Source organism: Stomoxys calcitrans, chromosome 3, assembly GCF_963082655.1.
Source record: "Stomoxys calcitrans chromosome 3, idStoCalc2.1, whole genome shotgun sequence".
NCBI classification, from domain to species: domain Eukaryota; kingdom Metazoa; phylum Arthropoda; class Insecta; order Diptera; family Muscidae; genus Stomoxys; species Stomoxys calcitrans.
Genome location: NC_081554.1, coordinates 66245100 through 66266524, shown reverse-complemented (window position 1 = coordinate 66266524; position 21425 = coordinate 66245100). Strand labels below are relative to the sequence as shown.

The following is a 21425-nucleotide window of genomic DNA, read 5'->3' as shown; positions in this document are numbered from 1 at the left end:
TGCGAATGGTGACTTTAAATGAGGCGTGTTTAATATGTCGAGCGAGAAGTCTAAGTGGGCCTTCAGGCTTAAGTGACATTGACGTTATAGCAGCAAATGGGGCAGCATTTACTGTTTACTAGTTTAGGTGGAAGGTTTGTGGTAAATGGGGTACAAGTGATCATAATCCTATTGAGATTATGGTCACTTCCTGTGATCGACAGACTCGTGTTAGTTAGTTAGAGCTGTCTAGGTGCTGGAAAGATCGAGACGTGAACTCGGATTTTTAGGTGGAAAGTTTTAGGTAGACAGCATCAGCATTGACGTTAGATGACTTCAGGGCACTGACTTTAGAAGACTAGATTGCTAAGATAGACGTAGACGTCGATAGGCTAAACCGAGTAAGGCCAAGTTGTGGACCCGTGAGCTTGAAACGATGCGGCGGCAAAAATCAGGTCTCTGAGGAAGTGATACCAAAAAGCTAGAAGTTCCAACGCTAGGAATCTTGTCTCATGCAGAATCGTCTACCTTAGCTATCTGAGAACGGTTAAGCAACTGTTTAATTAGGAGCAAGGAAGATCACTTAAGAAAATTAGTATAGGACAACAGAGATGATCCGTGGGGCAAAGTATACCGAGTCAGGTCTCTGAGGAAGTGATTCCAAAGAGCCAGAAGTTCCAACACTGAGGATCCTTAGCAAACTGAGAACGTACAAGCTGTTATTGATTAAGAGCAAGAAAAAACACTTTGTGAGTTTCGTACAATACAACAGAGATGATGTATGGGGCAATGTATACCGCGTGTGCCGATGTGGTGGGCAACAGGGTACTAGCCTGGGCGACTTGGCCGATTTTAGAGTGGTAGACAATGTATTAACCTCTTGGAACGAGTGTGGTAGAGTCTTTATGGGAAAGTTATTTCCTGATGCGGATGAGCATGAATAGGCTCCATTAAGTCTAAAAAGATTCAAGTTAGTAGACAGTGTCTGCCAGCTTAGAAGCGGGAGATCAACTGGCATGGATGGTATGGCTAGACAGATGTGTAAAAGCATTTGGAGGGCTACAACTGATCATGTCGAGTCGATCCTAACATGAGTTGGTTATTTCCCTCGTATTAGAAAATGTACCCGTTTCTTTGTCCTGAAATCGTTCGATCTGTTGACTTCCAATCCATGATCGCATCGGAACATCAGTCTTCTCACCGTGCTCGCAAAAGTATTGGAGAGAATAACAGTGACAAAATTTAAGGATGACTATAGTACCAGTCATCAACCGTATCAGATCGCCTTTCGGAAGGAAAAGAGCACTGTGGATGCCTGGACCATGTGCAGAACTGTGTAAGCGAATCAAACGGCAAATATGTCCTTGGCATATTGGTCGATTTCAAAGGCGGGTTAAATTACGTGTCATGGCGCAGTGTTCTCACGAGATTAGGCGAAACAAGTTGTCGGAAACTTTCTCTTTGGCTTAGTTACTTCTACGTTAGAAGAGCTTGCGTGGTTGGTGCTAGCAATAAGGTTTGGAAGGGTAATGCGCTCTGCTGCTCTCAGGTGTCCATCTGTGCTCCATACATATGGAACCCTATGATGGATCCTCTGTTGAGACGTGTCGCTGAGTCCTTTAGAATTAGTGCGTATGATCTGCTCACCCTGGGTAAAGGAGATTCCAGACTTGCGCTGAAAACTCGGGGTGAGCAGGCCATGAACATTGTGCGCGAATGGAGCGATCATTTTGGTGTTGATGTGACAATGTATCTTAAAGGCATCTTTCGCGGAATAGCCCACCCACTATTCGATCTGGTGGTGCTAGCATCAGAAACGTAAAGCTTGTAAAATATCTGGGAGCGACGGTTTAGAGAGAATGTGTTTCGTGGTCCATAGGGATCGGGTTAAGCAGAATATGACTGGGGTAGCGTGTTCTGAGAAGTGATTGAGGTCTTAGCCGTCGCGCTGTTCGCTCGATATATGGTGGTCTATTTGTTTCTTGGGAGGCCACCGTAGCGCAGAAGTTTGCATTTCCGCCTATAACGCTGATGGCCTGGGTTCGAATCCTGGCGACAACACAGAAAATAAATTCTCAGCGGTTGTTATTCCCTCCTAATGATGGCGGCATTTGTGAGGTACAATGCCATGTAAAAACTTATCGGACTAGGCTTTAAAAAGGAGGCCCCTTATCATTGAGCTTAAACTTGAATCGAACCACACTCAGTGATAAGTGTGAAGTTTGCCCCTGTTCCTTAATGGAATGTTCTTGGCCAAATTTACATTTGCATTTTTTTCTTGCTAAGCACCATCGAATTGCTGCCACTGCCCTTGGACGGAAGAATATCATCTTTTGTTTGATGGTGACTATGCTGGTTTACCTGTCTGTGTGTAGGGTTGTTTCGATAAATTCACTACAGGTTTTGCTTGGCGTGGTGGTCACCAATGCTAAGAAGTTCCAGTCAGAGGTTCTAATGCTGGCGATAGGTATGATGTACTATGCCATGTAAAAATTTCTCTCTAAAGAGGTGTTCTACTGCGGTACGCCTTTTGGACTCGACTATAGAAAAGAGGTGCCTTATCATTGAATTTTAACTTGAGTCAGACAGCACTCGTTCATATGTAAAAAGTTTTCCCCTGTTCCTGGGCATGGGAAAATTTTAATTTGATTAGCTTGGCGTGCCCCGCTTGGTTTTATCGTGGATTACATGGTTTTTCTGTACAATGTGAGGGAGAAAATTCCATTCGTGCGCGAATGGAATCGAGGCACTTCTTTCGTTGCGTCTTGATGATAGTTGGAGAACCAGATGGGCGAACAGTGACAATGGTCGGGTGACTTACGAATTTATTCGTTCTCGTGACGTTCGTGCGGGACCTCCCTGAGGTTGGCCATGGCCTTAGTCTGGGTTTCATACCGACAGGATATAGCTCCTTTAATGATTTTCTGCATCAGAGGAAATTGTCCGCGACTGATTTGTGCGACCTTGGGACACCTGAGGACTGAAGGCATGTACTGACCGAATGCCCATACCATGCAGAAATTAGAGATTCAGGCACGATCGGAATAAGCGAAACGGTGTGGGACTTCAGCAGGGCCCTCGTAGACTAGACGACTGTTGTAGGGTTGGCCTCTTTTCGTCCGGGAAGTATTTAGTAGGAGACGAACACGACTCAGTGGAGGCATAAATACACGCTAGCTATCCAAAACGAGGTGTTGCTGTATTAGCGCAATCCAGTGATTTTAGACTGCGCATGACTTGGCCTGGCACCTGCCTTGCACATGTTGATGCTGTGGCGTTTGCCCTTTGTTGTTTTCCATTGCCTTTGTGGTTGTTCTCTGTCATCCCTGAGTATGGCCGAGTGTGATTCACATATGGAGCTGATATATTTTGCGTAGCCCTTGAGCCCTGCCGTGCCCTGTTTGTGTATATCGTGTATCTTGATTTTGTGCATGCTGGCTATAGGTCGGTTTAGGGCGATTCCTTTTTTCCTAGGTGACTAGTCCGGGGCTAGTAGTCTTTTATGGCTACGAAGTCTGACCGGAGACTTTAATCTGGTATCGGGTGTTAGGAGTCCCTGGTACTTCAGTTCCAACCTGACAATAGTGAGGCGGCAGTGGGGAGTAACTTGCGTCATCGGTACCTAATGCGAGATGCAGAAATGTTCTTAAGGAGCGAAATAAAATCCTGTTCGCTGCACTGAACAGTTACCTATTGGGTTGCCCAAAAAGGATGCGGATTTTTTAAAAGAAAGTAAATGCATTTTTAATAAAACTTAGAATGAACTTTCATCAAATATACTTTTTTTACACTTTTTTTCTAAAGCAAGCTAAAAGTAACAGCTGATAACTGACAGAAGAAAGAATGCAATTACAGAGTCACAAGCTGTGAAAAAATTTGTTAACGCCGACTATATGAAAAATCCGCAATTACTTTTTGGGCAACCAAATATATAAGTTAGGACCAAAATTTGTTTAGTATATATATGATGCCTTAGTGAAGGTTTGTCAGCTGGCATTGCCAGGGGATCTTTATTCAAAGATGGGAAATAGGAAGCTGCTTCGGTTTTGATTTTATTCAAGACATTCCATTTAGAAAGTCTTCCCTACCGAAGTATACAACTGCCAAAGAGTCCTTCCATCATACCAAATTCAACTTCAATTTCAACTTCCTCAATAGTTTAGACTTAAACTGAAATGTGTACCTGTGTTCTAGTATTGAGAAGAAGTTTCGAGTATTTTGCGTTGCAAAGGAAATCAGCGTCGCCTGAACCCTTTGGTTATTTGGCATCAATTCACCTATACTCGAACATATTACGAGTCATTTCAATAAATTGCATGGTTGATTAAACTTTTTTTCATAAAATTAACCTTTTCTGCGTACAATGAACCTTTGTTTGTACAATGAAACTTTTTTGTGTATATTGAACCTGTCATGAGATAAGTTCTTTTTTACCACAATAAATACTATCTCATGGATATAACTAGAAAATATTATTGAAATTGCACAAAAATTTATTGCATATTTTTTTCTACATACCAAACATCTGCCAAACCAACAAAAATTTGACCCGAACAAAGTTGATCGAGAAACCGGTTTACATGGGAGCTATATCAGGTTATAGACCGATTCAGAACGTACTTGGCACAGTTGTTGAAAGACATAACAGAACAGTACATGCAACCTGTAGCCAAATCGGTCAAAAATTGCAGTTTGAAAGAGCTCAAGAAGTCAAATCGGGAGATGGGTTTGTATTGGAGCTATATCAGGTTATAGACCGTTGTGGACCTTACTTGGCACAGTTGTTGAGAGTCATGACAAAACACTACAAAATGCAAAATTTCAAAAATTGCAGCTTATAGGGGCTCATGAAGTCAAATCGGGAGATCGGTTTATATGGGAGCTATATCTAAGTCTAAACCGATATGGCCCATTTGCAATTTCCAACGACCTACTTCAATTCTAAGTATCTGTGAAGATTTTCAAGCGGCAAGCTTGCTTTACGCGTTCGATCGCTATAGTGATTTCAACAGACGGACGGACATAGCTAGATTGACTCAGAACGTCGAGACGATCAAGAACATTTATACTTTATGGGGCCTTAGACCAATATTTCGAGGTGTTACAAAAGTAATCTCAAAAAAAAAATTTTAGTTAGGTATTCCGTGCTATTTACAAAGTCCTTAATTGTTTTTTATACCACTTCCCTACGTTGGTTCATGTCTGGTATTGTATCTCCACCTATGTGCCGGTGCCTGTTCGACGCCAACGTCTCATCATCTTCCCCACATGCCCTAAACATGCTATCACTTGCCGCACCGAATTTGTAGTCCTATGTGTCCCCTTATGATACCAAGAGCTATACTGACCTCCTTCTTACTTTCTTTAAGTAATAGCCTCGTCCTCTCACGATCCGGATCACCCCATAGGATTTTCGCCGTCCTACATACTATTTCGCTGTTCTAGAGTGTAAAATGCGCGTTCGTCGCCCACGCCCTTAACTCGGACTGCGTCGACCTGAAAGGCTTCGGATTAATAAATTTTATTGGCGGCAGTACTCTGACATTCACCGCCAAATCGTCTGCCTTTTTATTCCCCCTTACTCCGTTATGGCCCGGCTCCCAAACGATGGGGATTTTGCCATTCTGAGAGAAGGTGTTAATCACCTTCTTTTACTGCAAGACTTTTCGTGACCTTATCGTCCTAGTGTTTATTGCCCTTATGGCAATAGTCTTCAGTGCCTTAGTGGGCGTGGTCCTCATCGCACCGCCTATGCCAAGACAACATGTTCTCTGAACTTGTTGTATGGTCCTTATATTGCACTTTTTCTCCACACCAATCCACCAAACTTCTGAGGCGTAAATAAGTAATGTTCTAATCACTAATTATGCCCTCCACCATAGGATGGGGAGTACACTAATTTCGACATTCCGTTTGTAACACCTCGAAATATGCGTCTTAGACCCCATAAAGTATATATATTCTTGATCGTCATGACTTTTTAAGTCCAACTAGCCATGTCTGTCCGTCTGTCTGTCGAAAGCACGCTAACTTTCGGAATAGTAATGCTAGGCGATTGAAATTTCACACAAACACTTCTTATTGGTGTAGGTCGGTTGGGATTGTAAATGGGCCAAATCCGTTCATGTTTTGACATAGCAGCCATATAAACCGATCTTGGGTCTTGATTTCATGAGATTCTAGAGGCTGCAATTTTCATCCGATTTGGCTGAAATTTTGTATGAATTGTTTTGGTATGACTCCCAACAACTGTGCTAAGTATGGTTCAAATCGGTACATAACCTGATATAGCTGCCATATAATCCGATCTTGAATCTTGACTTCTTGAGCCACCAGAGGGCGCAATACTCATCCGATTTGGCTGAAATTTAGCATGAAGTGTTTCGTTATGACTTCCAACAAGTGTCCATATCGATCTATAACCTGATATAGCTGACATATAAACCGATCGGGGATCTTGAATTCCTAAGCCTCTAGAAGGGCGCAATTCTTATCTGATTTGGCTGCAATTTTGTTCAACGGCTTCTCCCATCACCTTCACCATTTATTCAAATAGGATCCGAATCGATCTTTAGCCTGATACAGCTCACATATTAACCGATCTCGCGACATTATTTCTTGAGCCCCTATAGGGCACAAGTTTTACAGATTTGGTTAAAATTTGGCACAATGACTTCTACTTTGCTCTTCAACATTTCAATTCATTTATGGTCCGAATCAGACTATAACTTGATATAGCTCCAATAGCATTACAATTCTTTTCCATTATTCTCTGGTTGCCTGAGAGGAGATACCGGGCAAAGAACTTCACAAATGTGATCCATGGTGGAGGTAGATAAGATTCGGTATCACGTTCCCGACTGGCATGACCTTTTTTATATTTGTATTTTTTTTTTTCTTCTAACATCTCCTTCATAACTAAGCAGCAAATATTTTCAGCAAACTACAGACTTTTCAGCAGCCAGCCTGCTACTCTGAAACTGCAGAACTACTGCTGTAACAGCAAAACTACCGCTATAATAGCATCAAAATTAAATATTGGGTTGCCCAAAAAGTAATTGCGGATTTTTCATATAGTCGGCGTTGACAAATTTTTTCACAGCTTGTGACTCTGTAATTGCATTCTTTCTTCTGTCAGTTATCAGCTGTTACTTTTAGCTTGCTTTAGAAAAAAAGTGTAAAAAAAGTATATTTGATTAAAGTTCATTCTAAGTTTTATTAAAAATCATTTACTTTCTTTTAAAAAATCCGTAATTACTTTTTGGGCAACCCAATACTTATATTCAGCAGACAGTGTTTGCTATTTTCAGCAAACTTTTTTCTATGAGTGTGAGGATGGCACGATCCACATAGTTTGGGTACCGGACCACAGTGAAGTAAGGGGGAATGAAATAGAAGAGTCCAGAGGTCTGCCGTCAATTAACTCGGTTAACCCTAAGCCATTCGGGTCGACGCAGCCCGAGTTAAGGGCTTGGGCTACAAACGTGCTCTGAAACAGTGAAACTATCGGTAGGACAATGCAAATACTATGCGAAGATCCGGATCTTGAGAAAACGAAGCTATTACGGAAATACAGCGTGGGGAAGATTATGAGACGTTGGAGCATTTGCTATGTCATTGCCCGGCTTTTGCGGCTAACAGATGCCTGCACTTTAATGCCTTAAATTTTCTTTTCCGAGGTTGGGCAAACTTCTCTCATATCACTGAGTGCTATACGATTCAAGTTTAAGCTCAATGATAGTGGGCTTTCATCTTAAAGCCGAGTCGAAATGACGTGCCGCAAAGCAACACCTCTTTGGGGAGAAGTTTTTACATGGCGTTGTACCACACGTTATTAGGAGGGGATAGCCACTGCTAAGTATTTATTTTCTGATGTTGTCACGAGGGTTCAAACCCTGGCATCAGCGTCATAAGCGGCTAACCTTTACGCTACGGTGGCCTCTTTTGAGATTACTTTATAGTATTTAGAGCGCACATTAAGCTGATTGCGGGCTTGTGTGTATGTGCAAAATGGCATTAAGCGGATTATTATTCACACCCTTTTTTCAACCTAACCTAACCTAGTCTGCCGACTGGTGGTGCACTTAATGCATTTCTCTCGAGTACAGGTGTCAAGGCACCCACACCTATTAGAAGAGCGGACAACATCTGATGCCACCATCACTACTGTTAGGTTTTTAGAGTAATTTTTGAGCCTACTCCTGAAAGGCTTTAAAATTTTTACGTATTAAGTAGTACCGATTTCGAGATACAGATATTTTTTTTAAGGAGCGAAATGAAAAACATGTCCGCTCTACTTAACGGCTACTTAAAGGAAAAAGCGTTACATTAGTAAACCAGGATCTAACAAACGTTTTGCAGTGGGCAACTGCCAACGGTGTTTTTTCATCCATCCTAATAAGTTTAAGGCAATCTGTATTCATAAGAAAATCATTACAATAGCCGACTTTGACATCGGAAACTCAAACGTTGAGATTGTTTAAAGTGAAAACCCTTGGTGTAATTTTTCAGGAACTTCTAAACTGTACTGATCACCTAAATGCGGTTTGCTGAAAAGATATCTGTTAAGCGTCCAAATTTATGGGACATACTATCTTTTTTACCGTTCAAAATCAGTATGATACTTTCAAAAAGGTATCTCACTCCCACTCTTCTATACTTCGAAGGTAGTCACATTTAAAAATATTGCTAGATATGTCTGTGGACTCAAAAGATATGACGGTGTTTCAGTCTACGCAAACCAAATATATTATGCCATACGATAACTACGTCACTACTGGTGTATTTCCATAAGTTTATATCTCAAAAAGAACCTGTTTATCTCCAACAGATGTTAATTTTCTCATGGTCTACACCCAAAGAAATTAGTCTGCTGATATTAAATTAAAAATTTAGAACTATTGAACGAATCCATACAAAAATTTTGAACTTCTAAACAACAATTGAGGCGTTGGCTATCCATTGCAAATGCATGACGTTCATCGTCATAAGCGGACATGCTAACCTCTGCGCTACGGTGGCCTCCGTTGGCTATCCATTAATGGACAAATTTCCCAATTTTAAGAGTTTGCTAGCTGGACAACGCTGCGCCTTCTTTCACTCTCTTGTTTTATCTGAGCCCTATACTGCCACAGTCAGGAAATAAATTCTGTTTTGGGCTGCTGGTACTGCCTTTCAGATATTTCGCCCCAATGTGGATATAATTTTTGTGCTCTACTCCCAAATACCTTTAATTTGAGCCTTATATTGCTGTGGTCGGTAAATATATTCGGTACGAGTGTATTTTTGGGGGTGAGGTGGTCTGATGAGAGATGTCTTTCATTTGAGCCCCATATTGTCATTATTCGGTTTATATTTCCATTTGGTGGGTTTCGGAGGTGGCGCGGCCCCCTAGATATCCCACCCTAAATTAGGATACCAAATTTCTGCTGTTCAGTAAATAAGACCTGTTAGGGGGAGTTTTGGGGAAGGAGTGGACCCCCAGAAACGTGGTCCCACATTTGGATATTAGATTCGTATTCTACTCGCAAATACCTTTCATTTGAGTCCCATATTGTCATGGTCGGTAAATATGTCCGATTTAGGGGTGTTTTGGGGTGGTTCCCCTAACACGTGGTCCGACAATTGGATATCAGATGCAAATACAAATTTTTCCAATGAACATTCTACTAAGGAACAGGGGCAAACTTCTCACATATCAATGAGTACAGTCTGATTCAAGTTTAAGCTCAATGATAAGGGGCCTCCTTTTTATAGCCGAGTCCGAACGGCGTGCCGCAGTGCTACACCTCTTTGGAGGTTGGCCGCAGTGCGACACCTCTTTGGTGAGAAGTTTTACATGGCATAGTACCTCACAAATGTTGCCAGCATTAGGGGGGGAAAACCACCGCAGAATTTTTTTTTTGTTTTTTCTGATGGTCTCGCCAGGATTCGAACCCAGGCGTTCAGCGTCATCGGCGGACATGCTAACCACTGCGCTACGGTGGCCTTCTAATTGGATATCAGATACGTTTTCTTATCCTAAATACCTTTCATTTGAGTCCCATATTGTCATGATTGGTCTAAATATATGTTTGGTAGGTTTTAGGGTGGGGCGGCCCCCCTAAATACCCATCCGAAATTTGGATACCAACTTTTAATTTTTAGGGTACTATATGAGAGCACACAATCATCTCCGAGATCTGGCGTTTCTGAAAATTAGGGTAAGGGGGAGGGCCCGCCCCCCTTTCAGATATAAACAAGTAAGAGCGTGCTAAGTTCGGCCGGGCCGAATCTTATATACCCTCCACCATGGATCGCATCCGTCAAGTTCTTTGCGCAGTATCTCTTTTTAGGCAAACAAAGAATAAGAAATAGGGACGGTGGAGGAGGAGGTATATCAAGTTATAGTCCGATTCGGGGCTCAAGAAGCAAAATCGGGAGATCGGTTTATATGAGAGCTATGTCAAGCTATAGATTGATTCAGACCATATTGTCACACGTTGAAGGCCATGGGAGAAGCCGTTGTACAAAATCTGTGCCAAATCGGATGAGAATTGCGCTCTCTAGAGGCTCAAGAACTCAAGATCCTAGATCGGTTTATATGGCAGCTATATCAGGCTATGGACCGATTTGGCCCATACATCGCATAAATAATTACAGCCAAATCGGATAGGAATTGCGCCCTCTAGAGGCTCAAGAAGACAAGACCCAAGATCGGTTTATATGGCAGCTATATCAGGTTATGGACCGATTTGGACCATACGTTGTATAGTTGTTGGAAGTAATATCAGAACGCTATATGCTCAAGAAGTCAAGGCCCAGGATCGGTTTATAGAGCAGCTATATCAGATTATGGACCGATTTAAACCATACTTAGCACAGTTGTTAGAAGTGATATTAAAACATAGTGTTTTAATATCACTTCTAACAAAAAATTTCAGTCAAATTGGATGAGAATTGCGCCCTCTAGAGGCTAAAGAAGTCAAGACCCAAGATCGGTTTATATGGCAGCTATATCAAAACAATAAGAGGTATTTGTGCAAAATTCTCCTCCTTCAAAGTCAGCGTGCTTTCTAGAGACAGACGGACGGACGGACATGGCAAGTTCGACTTAAAATGTCACGACGATCAAGAATATATATACTTTATGGGGTCTGACACGCATATCTTGAGGTGTTACAAACAGAATGACGAAATTAGTATACCCCCATGCTATGGTGGAGGGTATAAAAAATGTATTACCCAATTTTCACCACAGGATCGTTTTGCACCATCTGTGAAAATTTCAAGTCTATAGGAGACACACAAACAAACAAACAAACCTACAAACAAACACAAATTGATTTTTATACCCTCTACCATAGGATGGGGGGTATACTTCGTCTGAAACCCTATAAAGTATATATATTCTTGATCGTCGCGACATTTTATATCGATCTAGCCATGTCCGTCCGCCTGTTCGTCCATCAGTCCGTCCGTCAGTCCCTCCGTTCATCCGTCCGTCCGTCCGTCCATCCGTCCGTCCGTCCGTCCATCCGTCCGTCCATCCGTCCGTCCGTCCGTCCGTCCGCCCATCCGTATCCGTCTGTCTGTCGAAAGCACGCTAACTTCCGAAGGAGTAAAGCTAGCCGCTTGAAATTTTGCACAAATACTTCTTATTAGTGTAGGTCGGTGGGGATTGTAAATGGGTCATATCTTGGGTCCGATCTTGGGTCTTGACTTCTTGAGCCTCTAGACGGCGCAATTCTTATCCGATTGGAATGAAATTTTTCACTGCGTGTCTTGTTATGATATCCAATAACTGTGCCAAGCACGGTTTAAATCGGTTCATAACCTGATATAGCTGTCATATAAACAGATCTGGAGATTTGACTTCTTAAGCCTCTAGAGGGCACAATTCTTATCCGATTTGAATAAATTTTTGCACAAAGTATTTCGTTATGATATCCAACAAATGTGCCACGCATGGTTCAAATCGGTCCATAACCTAATATAGCTGTCATATAAACCGACCTTGGGTCTTGACTTCTTGAGCTTCTAGAGGGCCCAATTCCTATCCGATTTGGCTGAAATTTTGCATGACGTATTTTATTCTTACTTTCAACAATTGTGTCAAATAAGGTTCAAATCGGTTCATAACCTGATATAGCTGCCATATAAACCGATCTGGGATCAAGACTTCTTGAGCCTCTAGACGTCGCAATTATTATCGGATTTGCCGGATAATGATTGCCGGAAATTTTGTACGACGGATCCCCTCATGACCATCAACATACGTGTTTATTATGGTCTAAATCGGTCCCATATAAATCAATTTCTCTATTTTACTTCTTGAGACCCCAAAGTGCGCAATTCTTATTCGAATTGGCTGACATTTTACACAGGTCTCCAACATATAATTTAATTGTGATCCAAACCGGACCATATCTTGATATAGCTATAATAGCAGAGCAGATCTTTTCTTATATCATTTTTTGCCTAAGAAGAGATGCCGGGAAAAGAACTCGACAAATGCGATCCATGGTGGAGGGTATATAAGATTCGGCAGGGCCGAACTTAGCACGCTTTTACTTGTTATATATAAAATATATATAAGAGAGCTATATCCAAATCTGAACCGATTTTTTTCAATTTCAATAGGCTTCGTCTCTAGGCCGAAACATGTCCATACCAAATTTGAAGACGATCGGATGAAAATTGCGAGCTGTAGTTTGTAAATTTACATGGACAGACAGACGGACAGACAGACGGACAGACTGACTGACGGACATTGCTAAATCGAATCAGAAACTGATTCTCAGTTGATCGGTATACTTATCAATGGGTCCATCTCTCTTTCTTTTGGGTGTTACAAACAAATTCACTTAGTTATAATACCCTGTACCACAGTAGTGGTGTAGGGTATTAATATATTCAAAGTATTCTTATTAATATAACTTCCATAACCACTTTTATATCAAATTGTTTATATTTTAATTCTGCTTTTATTTCCGAACTAAATCTACCCCAACTAAATGAAATAAAAATAAATAACAAATATTGAATAATTAAATTTAATACTGCACTAGAACCTTGACCATTCTTTCCCCAATTATTCCACACAGAGCAGCGTCATGCTTATTTGGTTGTTGTTGTAATTACCAAATTGCTTCAATTCTCCAAATCAAAAGTAAAATTTGCAGAAATCTGAGATTTTTTGTTCAAGACATAAGTGGTGTTAATGGCATAGCGTCCATTTGGCAAAGGCATGATGGCTCGGCGTGTTATTGTAAAATTTGTCACATATATATCGTGCTGCGGATTGAGATACACGAGAGGTGTATGAATATTACTATTTTCCATTAATGGAACTAAGATAATCGCTTACATTATAGGGACATGTGTGATTGATATTGCTGAAGGGGGCTAGGTATTCAAATAAACGTCCAAATGACTTAAACCTTTTCGGCTCGGCCAGATAAGCACATAAATCCCATGTGTTATCGATTAAGGGCATACTCTGAATGCTTGCAAAACCTATCATTATTCCCATTTTGATTGACGTAACCGGAACCTTTAGAAGACGAATAGTGACGAACAATCTTGGAACATGAACACTGTCAGGCGTTAATTGACACAAGTCGAATCTGGCGGCTTCTGGATCCTGAGTGTCACAACGGGCAGAGCGTGTCCAAAATTTCACAGCCTGCAACTTGAAGTTGGATGATATTTAATTAATTGGAACTTAGATGATACCCAAACTCAGCATACCTGTTGAAATAAGCATACAATAATTAGGTAGTTCACAATTCTATCAAGCATTTTAAGGTATTTTCACTGAAGGACGCGACTCAACTGACGATTATGAAAGTCATTTATGATCCATTTTATTTGCACTGATTGACCAGAAATAATTGCAGCGTATTTTTGGTGACCATCGGAATTGATTTAAAATAACTTTTTAATAAGCTCGTGCAACAATAATCACTAAAGAGTATTGTATACAGGGTAGCTGACACGAAGTGTTAACAATTCAAATCAAAGCATGTTTTTTGTGTGAATTTTATACCCACCACCGCCACCATTTGTAACACATCGAAATATCCATTTCCGATCCTATAAAGTATATATATTCTTGATCAGCGTAAAAATCTAAGACTATCTAGCCATGTCCGTACGACAATCCGTCCGTCTGTCTGTTGAAATCACGCTGCAGTCTTTTAAAATAGAGATATTGAGCTGAAACTTTGCACAGATTCTATTTTTGTCCATAAGCAGGTTAAGTTCGAAGATGGGCTATATCGAACTATATCTTTATGTAGCCCCCATATAGACCGATCGGCCGATTTAGGGTCTAAGGCCCATAAAAGCCACAAGTTTGGGACAGTGAGTTGTGTTAGGGCAATCGACATCCTTTAATTTGGCCCAGATTGGTTCAGATTTGGATATAGCTGCGATACAGACCGATCTCTTGATTTAAGGTCTGGGTCCATAAAAGGCGCATTTATTGTCCGATTTTGAAAATGTTGGCACAGTGAGTTTGGTTAGGCTCATCGACCTTCTTTGCTAACTTGCCAAAATCGGTTCAGATTTGGATATAGCTGCCATATAGACCGATCTCTCGACTTAAGGTTTTGGGCCCATAAAAGGCTCGTTTATTGTCTGAAGTCGCCGTAATTTGGGACAAGGAGTTAAGTTAGGCCCCTCGATATTTTTCTGCAACATGGCACAGTTCGATCCAGATTTGGATATAGCTGTCATATAGACCGACTTCGCGATTTAAGGTTTTGGGCCAATAAAAATCCCATTTATTGTCCGATGTCGCCGAAATTTGGGATAGTGAGTTGTGTTAGGTCCTTCTACATCCTTCTTGAATTTGGTTTAGATCGGTCTAGATTTAGATAAAGCTGCCATATAGACCGATCTCTCGATTTAAGGTCATGGACCCATAAATGGCGCTTTAATTAATCGATTTTGCTGAAATATAGGACAGTTAGTTGTGTAAAGCTCTTCGAAATCCTTCTTAAATTTGGCCCAGATCTGTCTAGATTTGGATATAGCTGCCATATAGACCGATCTCTCGATATAAGGTTTTGGGCCCATAAAAGATGCTTTTATTGTCCGATGTCGTCGAAATTTGCGACAGTGAATTGCGTTAGGCTCTTCGACAACTTTCATCAATTTGGCCCAGATTGGTCCAGATTTGGATTTAGATGCAATATAGGCCGATCTCTCTATTTAAGGTTTTAGGTCCATAAATAGAGCATTTATTGTCCGAAGTCGCCGTAATTTGGCACAAGGAGTTAAGTCAGGCCCCTTTGAAATCTTTCTGCAATTTGGACCAGATCGATCCAGATTCACATATAGCTGCCATTAAGACCGATCTCTCGATTTACGGTTTTAGTTTCATAGAAGGCGCATTTATTGTCCGTTTTCGCCGAAATTTGGGACAGTGAGTTGTTTAGGCCCTTCGACAGTCCTCTTCAATTTGGCCCAATTCGGTTCAGATTTGGATATTGCTCCCATATGCACCGATCTCCCGATTTAAGGTATTGGGCCCATAAAAGGCACATTTACAATTCGATTTCGCTGAAATTTCACACAGTGACTTATATTAGGCTTCTCGATATCCGTGTCGTATATGGTTCAGATCGGTCAATATCTGGACATGGCTACCAAAGAGATCAATATTTTGTTCTACAAAATTGAACAATGTGAATTGTACTTATTAGACCAGTCAATATCGGTGTCAGATTTGGCCCAAATCGAACCATGTTTCAATGGGCATAAATTATGTATTTTGCACCGGATTATGACGAAAGGTATTTTTCATATATACCCAAGGTGGTGGATATCCAAGGTGGTGGAGGTATACTAATTTCGTCATTCTGTTTGTAACTACTCGAAATATTCGTCTGGGACCCATAAAGTATATATATTCTTGATTGTCGAGACATTTTAAGTCGAACTAGCCATATCCGTCCGTCTGTCCGTCCGTCCGTCCGTCTGTCCGTTCGTCCGTCCGTCCGTAGGTCCGACCGTCCATCTGTCCGTCTGCCCGTCCGTCTATCCGTCCGTCCGTCCGTCTGTCTGTAGAAAGCATGCTAAATTTCGAAGGTGTACAGCTAGCTGTTTGAGATTTTGCACAAATAATTCTTATTAGTCCATGTCCATATCGGTCCATGTTTTGATATAGCTGCCATATAAACCTATCTTGGGTCTTGATTTCTTGAGCTTCTAGAGAGCGCAATTGTTATCCGATTTGACTGAAATTTTGCACATAGTGTTTAGATATCACTTCCAACAACTGTGCGAAGTATGGTTCAAATCGGTCCATAACCTGATATAGCTGTCATATAAATCGATCTTGGATCTTGACTTCTTGAGCCTCTAGAGGGCACAATTCTCGTTCGATTTGACTGAAATTTTCCAACAACTGTGGGAAGTATGGCTCAAATCGGTCCATAACCTGATATAGCTGCCATATAAACCGATCTTGGGTCTTGATTTCTTGAGCTTTTAGAAGGCGGAATTCTTATCCGATATGACTGAAATATAAACCGATCTTGGGTCTTGACTTCTTGAGCCTCTATAGGGCGCGATTCTCATCCAATTTGACTGAAATTTTGCACATAGTGTTTTGATATCACTTCCAACATCTGTGCGAAGTATGGTTCAAATCGGTCTATAACCTGAAACAGCTGCTATATAAACCGGTCTTGATCTTGACTTCCTGAGCTTTTAGAAGGCGCAATTCCTATCCGATTAGGCTGTAATTTTGCACGTGGTGTTTTGGTATCACTTTCAACATTTAAGTATGGTCCAAATCGGTCCATACCCTGATATAGCTGCCATATAAACCGATCTGGGATCTTGAGTTTTTAAGCCTCTAGAGAGCGCAATTCTCATCAGATTTGGCACAACATTTTGTACAACGACTTTTCCCATGGCCTTCAACATACGTGTGTAATATGGTCAGAATCGATCAATAGCTTAACACAGCTCCCATATAAAACGAGCTGCCGATATTGCTGCTTAAACCCCGAATCGGACTATAACTTGATATAGCTCTTCCTCCTCCGTCCATATTCATTATTCTTTGTTTGCCTAAAAAGAGATACTGCGCAAAGAACTCGACAGATGCAATCCATTGTGGGGGGCCGGCCCGGCCGAATGTAGCACGCTCTTATTTGTTTTTATTTTGTTTTTTCCATCAACCAACACGCAGGGGATGTCCCCTACGAATGCAGTGCATTGTGTTGACGAATGGAAACTAGGAATTGGAGGGGGGGAAAGATGTAGTGTTGGCATAGTGGCATTTGTCTTAAATTTCTGAATGTCATAGTGGGTGGAAAAAACATAAGCCGGAAGTCGAATTCAAATGCGAACGGTCCGCGCGAAATAAGAATTCTCTCTGTAATGTATTGTCCGGTCCGCTGGTCAATCAATTACAAACGGGTGTGAGTTCCTGGAGTGTCTAATATTATAGGAAGACGAATATCTGATGTACACACACCATGAATGTATCGATAGAACAGCGCCAAACAACCCACATTAGGACGATGTTCGAGGGAGGAAACAGAGTTGGGTACCCGACTGTCTCCAATCAACGTCATCGCTCTCCTCTGTACACAGTCCAGTAGCTCCGGGGATGATTTTGAAGCTGCAGCCAATACATGTGAGTTGTACTCCATTTTCGGCTTTATAAAAGTGGTATAGATGTTAAGAACATCAGAAAGACGGAAATAATTCTTACACCGTTTACGGAAGCCTAAGCAAATAATTCAAATGACAGAAATGTATGGAAGTAATCTAAATTAAGTATCCATTCACTTCTCGATGTGATCTTTTTTTGCTGGATATGATTACCCATTGCGGTTAAGGAAAAGCTTCTCGGCACTTTTGGAGATATAATTCAGTAAGGGAAACGATCGACCTAAATCGTTCAAGGCGTTAATCCGTCTTGGACTGATTTGTTGTACTTGGTATTTCAGCAGGAATTACAGGGTACCTACAGTGGAACCTGTCTCCTTGGCAGGAGAGAATTTTCTTTTTACTATAGGAATAAAATACCTGGGAAAGGCCTAAAAGGCAAAGTTGGGGGCTTTAACTGCTAGTCATGCAGTGGGAGTATATTGCATACCTTTAATGCTGTACGGTTGTTGTTGTTGTTGTAGCAGTGTGTTCTATCTTACGACTGATAGGTTCTGTTGAATATCCCGATCCAAGAACTCAGCGGCTAAAGTGGAATGTGTTCGGAGGGTTCTGGGCCTGGATCAAATGGGTCTGGCTGCACAGTTAAATAGGTGACGTGTGTCGTGCCGTCACAATCGGGACACATATCCTGCACATTGGCATCAATCCTTGTTCTGTAGGCGGCCTTGAGACGGCTGCATCTGGCGGATCGCAATTGAGCCAGAACTATTATGGTTTGTCAGGAGAGGTCAATTTCTTCAGGTGCAATGGGAGGCGATCGTTCTCCAAGGACCACATCCACCCGGTAGCTATTAACTGCTTATGCTAGCGTGATTGCATGAATGATGTTCAGACCCACTTGATCTAGGGGTTATCTCTTGTGGCGCTGAACCTCTCGCTCTATATCATGCAGATCAACCTTAAGGCTTCTGGGCAGTGGATACCTATCTACACGATGATGATTTGGATGTTGCCTGCAATAACAGCCCAGAAGGTATTGCTTAGACAGCATGCAATAATCTCTGTCTCCTGATGGAAGTGGTCCACGAGAGAACTGAGGAGACAGCTCGTCGCAGTTGGGAGAGCGGCAATCTGACTGATTGTTTCAGGCTTGGCTGAAAGCACGTGTTGGCAATGTCCTCAAATAGTTTGGCATAACTGACCGTGTTAAATGCTATCAACGTGCAACGAGGGCCGTCTTATCATATGGCCTGGGCTGATTGAAGACACGGCAAATGGGAGCGGTGATGGCATAAAAAGCAATTGTTGTGCTAGGCAGTTTTCGAAATTCATGCTGATGATTCGCAAATGGAATATCTCCTACGAGGCGCGGTAGAAGTAGTCCTCACACGTCTTGGCTACTTGTGCCAAGAGAAGGGATATTGGTCTGTACGACCTGACCCTTCTTTGGCTCCAGTAGCGGGATCACTCTACCCATCTTCCAGACAGCGGATACTATAAGGGGGTTCAAAGACCGGTTAAGGACAGTTTGCAATCAACTCCAGGTAGATGCAGATTCATCATCATCAGTGTAGAGATTCCATCGGGGTCCAACGCCTTGAATGATTTGGCGCCACGGATGAGATTCGTAACTTCGCCCATAGTAAATTGTGATGGCTGTCCATCGGCTACGATACCACGGATACGACGAATGGCTCTCCTCCTAGTCCTGTCACTCTCGAAATGCACAATAAAGTGACGGTTGAACAACCTGGCGCATCTCTTCGGATAAACCACAATTACGTCGCCAAAAGTGACTGAGGTCCTTTTATCCCTTTATCCGGATTTCGAGAGCGACTTAACAGTAGACCACAGCTTCCCTAAACTGGTACCTAAGTTAGATTACTTCAAGGGTTTCTGCTACATAGTCCGCTTATGTTCGTCGACTGCCCTGGTAATTTCCAGATTCAGCTCGCTGATACTAGGTTTAGTGGGATCTGTGACACGAATGCCTTCACGCTCGTCTGTGAGTACCACTGCTTGCGCCGGGATATAAGACTTGGGGTAATCGACCGCCAGGTATAAAGGGAACGGGCTGCTGTGTTAAAGATATCTTGGAATTTCCTCTCGTCAACGTGCAAATTTGAGGGGGTATCAGCTCACTGAAGCGGCGATTGGTGTACTGTCTGAAGCCGACCCAATCAACCTTCAACAGATTGATAAACGTCCGGCGCCCAGAGGTTATGTATTCTGGTGTTCGATCGATGGTGAATGCTATGGGGAGGTAGTCTGATTCCAAAGAGATACTTCACTCAGGAAATCAGGTGATGCAATGGAAATGTCGTGCTGCTGCACCTCCTTGTATTCCTAGTGGGAGCATCCTCAATCACCGTGCAAAACATGGAGCCTTCAATCTGTTCTTTCAAAGCTATCACCGGCTGATAGAATGCCATGAAACGTGATGCGTATAAAAATCTCTTAGAACCTGGTGATTATGGCCAGACAGTAGGCCACTAATGCCGGTCCAGTAATCTCGTCCAGGCACCCATTAAATCCCTGGAGAACGTATTTCCGCCCTCGACTGTAGCAGATCTCTCAACGAGATGGCTAAACAGTTAAAAATTCACCTGTTCTGGGTGCCTGGCCACAAAGATATCCCAGGGAACCGTAAAGCGAACGAGCTTGCGAGACTAAACTACCCTACACATTCCAGGGATACTGGAATCTGTGGGTATGCCTCTAGCGACATGTTAGCTAAGTTTTCAGGACCAGGCCCGAAGGACAACGAATGATAGATGATCACAAAGATTGGGCTTTGAGAACTCCAAAACTATGTGGCCTAATCTAGACTTGAAGAGGTCTACTGCTTTGCTGTCATTGGCTAGAACAGATGTCTCAGTCATTGTGTCCGTCAGGACAGGTCACTGTCTAAACGGAAAGCATGCTGATAGACTGAAGGTTGCCAGCATTGACTTTTGCAGAAGTTGTGAGGACATCGGAGAAGTGGAGATTATGGAACACCTTCTGTGTGTGTGTCCCGCACTAGCAGTCAGAAGTAGTTCCACTTAAGGTTCTCATTTCTTTGGGAACCTGTCTGTTTTAGTGGATATGAACATTCGCAAGTTATTGGCATCTTCTTTATTCTGTTCCTGTGCTATCACAATGTCTAAATGAGTCTGATGGCAGACTGTCACTTAAACCTTGCCTAACCTAATCTTGGCCATTTACTGGATCCCATCAACAGACGGTATATACACGCTGTGGCACAGGCGCGATTACACCATACTGCACGGATTGGTGTACCATGAAAGCCAATCTCAACCTCCACTCCGTGTGCGATCCTTACGCAGTACGTTGTATCCGTGACAATTGTCCAGGCTGCAGATGTTGGTCAGCTTTGTCTCCTGAATCACTGCAACCAATATGTTCTTCCCACTCATAAAATCTACTATCTTGTCGATCTTCTCGTGGAGACCGTTGGAATTCAGTTGCAAGATCAGAAATACACCCACTGAGCCCAGGTCTGGGGTTCACTTCAATCCCAAGACGGACCAGAAGCCTGCGACGAAGGCGTTCCAGGATGTGCCTCTCCCATGACGAAAAAAGGACGAACACGTACACTGAGGTGGCAGCCCTTGCGGATGAAGGACTCCACCGGGTCAATCCGGTACATACAATCGGCTGCCATAGGATTGATGCTATATGGCGTTGTGCTCTGGTGGACGTTGCACCATAAATCCTCCTGCTGTAAATATAAACGGTCACTTGTTTATACATCACAGCCCTTTGACTTTTGATGATACACTAAATACCTCTGAGCATTGTGGCTAGACAAATAATTGCGACCACTG

At 42.2% G+C, this 21425-nt stretch overlaps 1 protein-coding gene across 1 annotated transcript; it reads right to left on the bottom strand.

The window, feature by feature from the left end:
• Positions 1-13110: 13110 nt before the first annotated feature.
• LOC131996047 (uncharacterized) lies at positions 13111-13761 on the bottom strand. The gene is made up of 3 exons (XM_059365474.1): positions 13711-13761; positions 13328-13651; positions 13111-13254 (listed from the first exon to the last, which is right to left on the bottom strand). Exons 1-3 carry the CDS (start codon positions 13759-13761, stop codon positions 13111-13113), a joined length of 519 nt encoding a protein of 172 aa, XP_059221457.1.
• Between the last annotated feature and the right edge of the window lie 7664 nt (positions 13762-21425).